Here is a 7,814-nt window from a genome sequence, read left to right on the forward strand (position 1 = left end):
CTTATGATTCCGGGACAGCTGTATCTGGCATGAGCTTCAGGCTGCTTCTACTCATGGCAGAAAGTGGCAGGCAGCCGGCAGGTACAAGCAGATCACATGGCGAGAGGAAGCAAGAGAGAGAGAGAGAGAGAGAGAGAAAGTTGCCAGAATCTTTTTAAGCAACGAGCTCTTGCGGGAACTAATCGAGCGAGAAATCACTCGTTAATCCCCCCTCCCCCAGGGAGAGCATTAATCCGTTCATGAGGGATCCGCCCCCGTGACTCAATCAGTTTCCCACACTGCCACATTAGAGGTCAAATTTCCACATGAGTTTTGGAGGGGACAACACATCCAAACTCCATCANCACACTGTCACATTAGAGGTCAAATTTCCACATGAGTTTTGGAGGGGACAACACATCCAAACTCCATCACATAGTTAAGAGTTTGAAAGCTGGTCCACCCATCTCAGTGAGCCCACTGCATGCCAGGCCAGGTGAAGAGGCCGCAGAGTGGAAGGGCAGATGCTCCACTCTGGGGGGGTTACATTCTTGGGTCGGGGGACAGACACAGAATTAGCCAGAAGATATGGTGTAGTAGGTGGTGTTTGATGCTAGGGAGAAAGTCAGAGCCAGGAGGGTCTGGAGAGTGCCAGGAGGCACCGAGAGAAGTGGATGGGCGGTGTCCTCCAACAGCCAGGCAGACTGCGCGTCCTGAGCTGCCCTGAGCCCTGATTGTCTGTTTCTCTGGGCCTCTGGCTGCACACACAGCAGGCCTGGCAAGGCTGCTGCCAGGTCAGATCTCAGGAGAATTGATTGCTAACAGCATGTATAAAATTGCACTTTAGGATGAGGCTCACCTGATGGCACTGGTGTGTGTGCTGAGCACATGTGCATACAGCTGGTGCACTATAAGTGACCACTCACCTGCTGTTGGGAAGTCCTGTAATCAGCATTGCTGCACTGGTTCTAGGGGCTTCTGGGGCCCCGTCTAGGCCCCAAAGAGGCACCAGCAGGGAGTTGGGACTCCTCCCAGCACAGGCAGAACTGTGCCCCACAGTGGTGCCTCATCAGGCTCCCGTCAAGAGCAGAACCTTCTCACTGGCCCAATCTCCTGTATCTGAGGGCAGCCTCTACTTCAGCAGATCAGCTGTATTGGGGCCACAGGCTGGGGGGGGCCCGGGTGCTGCACAGCAGAGCTGCTGCTGCTGTGCCCCACACAATAGCAGCCGTGTCATTGGCAACCCCTGGAAATCGCTTGGAAGGCTGCGTTCTCCCGGCAGCAACCACTGGCAGGTTCTCAGCAGGCAGGCCACCTCGGGAGCCACAGCCCCATGTCAGGAGGGCTGCACGCAAGGTTGGTGGGATAGGATCTGCTCAGGGGATGGGGTGCCCGGGACTAACACCCCTGTGTAGCTGTGGACCCAACCTCAGGCCCTGTGGCCTTGGTTCTTCCCTGGGCACAGGTGGCACCTGCTCCCACATCTGCCTGGGGTCTGGTCTTTATGATGAGAATGTCCAGCCATATGTGCGTGGAGGGTCGTGGGCAAGGTTCCCTCAGACGCAGATGGAGACCCTTTCAGGAGATAGGACAAGGTTGCAGAAGCCCCTCAGGGCCCATGTGGGGAGACCCCAGCCTCATGCCCTGGGTGACCCCAGCAGCAGCATCTCAGAATGCCGGTCAGAAATGAGCACCCACTGGCTGTCCACCTCCTCTGCCTCAAAACACCAGCCTGTGTCTGTGACAAGGGCCTCACTCTGCCCCCTGCAATCTGGCTTGGGACTGGTGCACACAGAGCCTCTGCTTCCTCCCGCAGTTCTCATGCCCCTGCTCGAGTATTGCAGCGTGCGGCCCGATGCCACCGTCTCACATCATCACTTCTTTGGACCCAATGCCGAGATAAGGTAAAGAGCAGGAGACACCCTGGAGGGGACCCTGTGGGTGCAGAGCCTGGGAGCATTCTCACCACCCTTCACGTCAGTGGAGGATGGGCTCCTGGTAGCAGCGGATGCCTGTGGAGCAGGGAAGCTCCTTGGGGGCTGGGACCACCATGTGCAGGGCACCCTTGCATCTGTGTGAGAGGTGGGGGGAGCGTGAGAGCGGGTTCACACAGATGCTTCCTGTGCTTCCTGATGCAGGTGGGGGCTGGGCGAGGACCAGTGCACCTTGTCGTCTGCACCGTCTTCAGTGGTTCCCAGAGTTCCACATTAGCTTTTTCGAGTTTCCTATAAAAAAATAGAGGAAACACACATGGAGGAAAAGCACATGACAAGGGGCTCCAGCTGCAGTCCTCAAGGTCGCTCCACGCATGTGCACACACGCACGTTGTTTCTGCACATTTACATGTCTGTTGCATGTTGTCTGTGTTAAGTGATGCCTGTTCACTGAAGAACACAGACAACACGCAGAAGGCTCGCAGAAGCAGATGCCTGTGTGCTCCACCCAAGGAAGCTGGAGTGTCCCCAGGATGAGCAGTGGGGCCCTGCAGCCTTGAGAGCAGGGCCAGGTCAGGACGGGATCTGCTGACAGTCCCCCTCTCCCCCAGCCAGCCCCCTGCCCTGAGCCAGCTGGTGAGCCTGTACCTGGGGAGGTCACACTTTCTCTGGAAAGAACCCACCACCATGAGCTGGTTGGAGGAGAACGTCCGGGAGGTTCTACAGGCAGTGGATGCTGGGGACCCCGCCGTGGATGCCTGTGAGAGCAGGTGAGCCTGGGTCAGGAGCGCTGGGTTCACACGAGGATGGGTCGCATCGAGGCTGCTGGCGGCAGCCTCTCCTGCCCCTCTCCTTGGGGATCCTCGTCTCAAGGGGGAGGCAGTGGGAGCAGTGAGCAGCCGGACTGCTCCGCTGCTGTGGGGGCAAGCACGTGGAGGGCCCCCTGGAAAGGTTAAGAGCACACAGCCCCTGGCCTGGACTCACAGCTTCCTGTGAGGTGGCTACCGTCGCCAGCGCAAAACTGCAGGATTGGTGTGTGGTTGTTCTCTGTGAGCAGCTTTGTTCACTGCCGACGTCTGGCAGTGTCTTGTGTCCCACGTCTGCTGTGGTGACAGTCAGTCTCTCTCACCAGTGTCTAGCAGAGGCACAAGTACATGGGAGCCCAGGTGCCACTGCCCACCTGTCGGCTTCTGTCCTGCATGTGGGGATTTCTGTGGCTTGTGATCTGGTGGGCTACACTTGGGAAGCAGTCCCTTGCCTGTACTTGTTCAGTCTGTGCCTTGGTAGCCCCATTTGATCAGCACTGTGGCTGTGAGCAACTGCGGTGGCAGGGACGGTGGTGCAGGGAGGACTCTGAGCCCGCGTGTGTGGGATGTCACCCACTTGCACCTCCTGGGTGAAGTCCATCTGCTGAGCCCTGGGAAGCCTGAAGAGAAGGGAAGGAGAAGGCGCCGGTCCCCAGCACTCACAGCGCACGCACACTGTCCACCTCTGCCTCCCCTTGGACTGGACACTTCTCAAAGGCAGGGACGTGTTCTGCTCCTTGGCTGCTCTTCAGAGCGTGATTTCCAGCAAGAAGCAGGTGCCCTGTGCATGTAGCCGTATGATGGCAGTACCCTGGGCGTCCCATCATGTAGCAGCATCCCATCATGTAGCACTCAGTGAGTCCTCACAGGAAGCCGTTGGCCACGACTGTCGTCATTCCCATTTCATGGATGAAGAGGCTGAGTCCCAGGCCACACAGCCAGGATGTGCCTGTAGCGCCTGCTCCGACCGCAGGGCCAGGGACGCTGTGCTGCCTTGTGCTGGTGGCTTCCAGTGTGGGGGGCAGGGCCATGTGTTCTCAGGGTGACTGCCACATCATTTGCTGCTCCTTGTCTCCCTGCCTTAGGCGGAAGGCGCTCTACCAGTGCGCACCCAGAAACATCTACCGCCATGTGATCCTCTCTGAGATCAAGGAAGCCGTGGCTGCCTTGCCCCCGGTAAGGGAGTGGGACTGAAAATAGGAGCTTTGTATGAGCCGGTCACATGTGCTGGCCCCTGCTCCCAGCAGCCCTCATGCAGGCATGGGGGTGGGCCACGACCAGCTAGCTCTGCCGTCTTGGGCCAGGGGCTAGCCGGGGCTCAGACGCTAGGTGTTTCTGGAGGTGAATCCTTGTGGGCCCCAAGCAGGAGCCCAGTGCCCTGGGCCTGTGTTGAGGCCGCATTGCCCTGGGCTGTGGCTTTGGTCAGTGCTCCATCTGTGGTCTGGTCACTGTGCAGCAGGGCCGCTGGGCCTTCCCTACAGCCGGAGGTTCAGCTGGCTTGTCACAGATCTCATCTGCTCAGGGTGCTATGGAAATGTTAGCCGTTGCTCTCTGAAAACCTAAAGAGAAACTTTATTCTGTCTCAGAAGAATAAGATGGAAGTAAGAAACACGACACATTGGGGGCAGCAAGAGCACAGGCTGGTTGTGGAGGATACAGTGCTGCCTCCTGGTTTGACTTGGGGCTGCCCTGCTGGTCCTCATGCCTGGCACAGCTGGCCTTGCCTCAGGCTGTGAGACGCCCATTCTGGTCAGTAGTGGAAGCACGCAGCACGTGTGCTTGAAGCGCTCAGGGTGTGGGTGGCATACAGGGCCCCGCAGCCTGGAGCTGCAGCTGCTGAAGCGTGAGTCTCTGACACAGGGCAAGGGCTAGGCACACATGGTGACTGCCTGTTCCTCCCACCATGGCCCACCAGCCAGGGGGGAGCGTCCTGCAAGCTCCTGTCGACTGTCATGAGTCTGCTGGTGAGGGAAGCCTGTCCCACCCCCTCGCCCAAGGTTTCTTGGTACAAAACAGAGTCGTTTCTGTCAGACTCTGCTGGGAGACTCCAGGGGCTTCCTGGCCTCCTCCGCAGTGTTTCCATGTTGTGTCCCTCTGCAGGATGTGACCACACAGTCTGTGATGGGCTTTGACCCTCTGCCTCCCCTGGACACCATCCACTCCTACGTCAGACCAGAGAGGTGCGTTCCTCCCGCTCTGCATGTTGGCTCGGGCAGCTCTGAAGTCGGTGCTTCGGGGCCCTCTGAGACTTGCTGCCTCCTCAGGACCCAGAAGCTGACAGATGAGGCACAGGCATTAAGAGGATCCTCCCACCCCCAGGAGAAGGGGAGAGCAGTCATATAATTTGGAGTCACAGATGTGCTTTTGCAGGCTGTGTTATTTCATCCTTCTCATGCATGAGCGCTTTTCTGTCAGGTTCTGTAGCAGGTGCTAGAAATACAGTGGGACACAAAATGAGAATCCACCTCTGCCCTTGTGGAGTGTACAGTGAAATGGGAAAATATGTTAATTATAGAATGTAGACATAAAGTCAGAATTGCAGGAAGAACCTGCTAGGAGAGAGGAGAGTGTGACCAAGACAGGAGGAAGTGAGGGTTATAGGAGGTGCAAAGAAGAATGTGCCTTAACCACACACAGGGGGTGGAGAGGCTGCTGGTATCCAACAGAAGGCTCCATTTGTGCAAAGGCCCTGTGGTCTCAGAAGTGGGGGCAGTATGGTGGAGCCTGACTCATGGCTGCTGGCATGTGGGTGGCTTTCAGAATCCAGGTCACTGAGAGGCTTCTTTTCACTTTTCCTTCTGGCCTTTAAAGCTGAGTAGTTGCCTTGCCTTGGGCTTATCGTCCACAAAGTGGTAGATCTCTGAGAGTCACAGGCAGATTCTCCATTTTAAAAGGGAGCACGTGCTTTCCGGACATTGGTAGGACACATTTCATAGAATGAAGTCCTCTTTTTCCCACTGAATTCTATTATAAAACTTGGACTGAATGTTCATGGGAAAATAGTTCCATTTAATTTCTCCAGTAGATTAAGATGAAACTTATTTATTTGGTGGCTGCCTGGTATGGGGATCCTGACCTTCAACCTTGGTGTCATCAGCACCGTGCTCTGAGTGAGCTAACCAGCCAGCCCATGAGATGAGAATTATTATTAATGTCAGTGGGTTCAAAAAGACCCACTGGGTGTGGACTCCTGCTGAACATTGTAGCACTGAGGAGTCAGATTCGTGCTTTGCCATCCCTGCAGCTCCTGAGGTGCAGGTCAGCGCGGTGTCCAGTGGAGCACAGCTGCAGCATCCTGTCTCACCAGTGAGGGGCTCCACTCTAACACATGCCCTAGAACCTTCTCTCTTTATATAATTGGTTTATAGTTGCATAAGTCCTTGAGTGCTGAGGGAAACACTGAAGCTGCAGCCTGTCTTTCAGGCCAGCACCTGTGCAGGGGCAGATGGCCAGGCTGGCTTTGGTGGTACACGCTGGGCGCTGAAGGGCTGGCCCTTGCTCTAGACCCCCTTCCTGTTAGGGTCTGAGCTGGTCCCTTCCTCGTCGCCCCCTGGGCTCCCACAGCCCCAGCATCCTGACCTGCTACTTGGTGGGAACCTGGGGCCTCAGCTCAGCTGCACCTGCCAGGCGGGGAGGGTGCAGGAGGCAGCTTTTGTGGCCACCGCAAGCTGTGTCAGAAAGTGCCAGCTCAGTTCCGCTTCCTGACCTCTCTCGACTTTCTCTTTCAGGCTAAGTCCTGTCGGCCACAGAAATACAATCGCCCTCTTCTTTCGGTCACTGTTGCCAAATTACACCGTGGAGGTATGTACATGGGGCATATCCCTCTCAGTGCGAACGTCCGGGCCCAGCACTGAGCTGGGCCATGTGGGGCAGGGATGCACCAGGCAGCTGGAGCCGTCCAGCCGGGTGAGGTATCCATGTGCCGGCATGCCTGGCAGGGGTTAGACTTGTGCACTTAGTTTCTAGAAGCTTTCTCTCCTCGACGGGGACGGGGTGTGGGCCACCCCAGCATTGCAGCCCACTCTCCCCCAGGCCCCGGAGCCCGAGACCTACACAGATAGCCCTGCTCAGACGTGTCTCTTGCCGCAGGGGGAGAGGCCGGAGGAAGGAGTGGCCGGGGGTTTGAACCACAACCAGGGCCTGAACAGGCTGATGCTGGCCGTGCGGGACATGATGGCCAACTTCCACTTCAACGACTTGGAGGCCCCGCGCGAGGACAACCCTGAGGGGGAGGGGGAGTGGGACTGAGGCACCACAGCTGCTGCACCCCCACACTGTGCAGTTGTGTTCCTGGTTCTGTCTGGTTGGAGTTGACCTGTTCCCTGAAGTAGAAATGCTGCCTCTTCAGTCTCTCCTATAAATGTTGATGGATATGCTCTGCCGTGGCATGCTCTTTCCCACACACCAAGTCCACATTAGCATGTGGTTCCCTCTAGAAAGAGCCCCGTGCACCCCACACTCCCAGTGTTTGGGACACTAGGTAGAGAAGGGGCAGAAGGGTCGCCAGGGCAGGGTCTCGGGGCTGGGCTGGGTCAGTGGCGCTGTGTCATGTCACCCTTCTGGGACACAGCCCAGTGCTTCCTAAGCAGCTGGGGTCGATGCTACACATGGTCTGTGCAATCTGACAAATGAGCCATGTTAGGAAACTTCAGGGTGGTGTCCAGAAGCAAAGGGAGACCCAACAAGCAGGTATGGAGAGAAAATTGTCTTGGGCAGCTCTGTGGCAACATGGCAGGTTAGGGGGTCCTTGACCAGTGGGTGGACAGGGTGGGCTCTGACCAAAATCCCCAGCCCAGGTGGAGAGCTCGTTGGCTGGGCAGTCCTGGCACACCTGACTGACAACACACACTCCTCACGGCCCTGACCATTCACCCTGGGAGGCAGCAGACCCGGGGGCTGGTGGAGGCACTGCCCACATGCTTCAGGGCAGGGTCTTGTGAGGCTGTGAGGTAGGAAATGTGCTCCACCCTCCTGACCCACGTCCCAGGAAGCCCCTAGCCATGTTCAGTCACTAATGTGGAATCGTCTAATGTGGGGCTCAGTGAGACCTGGGAGGGCCTCCTGTACAGCTATTCCTGATGGGAGCTGGGGAGGC

General features: G+C 57.2%; 1 protein-coding gene across 1 annotated transcript in view; it reads left to right on the forward strand.

Annotated features, from left to right (window-relative positions):
• The window catches only part of TCF25 (transcription factor 25 (basic helix-loop-helix)), a 44,355-nt gene extending 37,258 nt beyond the window's left edge, over positions 1-7,097 (forward strand). The window contains 6 exon segments of the mRNA XM_008563488.1: positions 1,796-1,883; positions 2,525-2,683; positions 3,805-3,895; positions 4,820-4,899; positions 6,448-6,520; positions 6,809-7,097. Coding sequence (XP_008561710.1) covers positions 1,796-1,883; positions 2,525-2,683; positions 3,805-3,895; positions 4,820-4,899; positions 6,448-6,520; positions 6,809-6,967 — 650 coding nt within the window. The 3' untranslated portion in view covers positions 6,968-7,097.
• The last annotated feature ends 717 nt before the right edge of the window (positions 7,098-7,814 follow it).

This window comes from Galeopterus variegatus, unplaced genomic scaffold, assembly GCF_000696425.1.
Source record: "Galeopterus variegatus unplaced genomic scaffold, G_variegatus-3.0.2 Scaffold174, whole genome shotgun sequence".
NCBI lineage: Eukaryota > Metazoa > Chordata > Mammalia > Dermoptera > Cynocephalidae > Galeopterus > Galeopterus variegatus.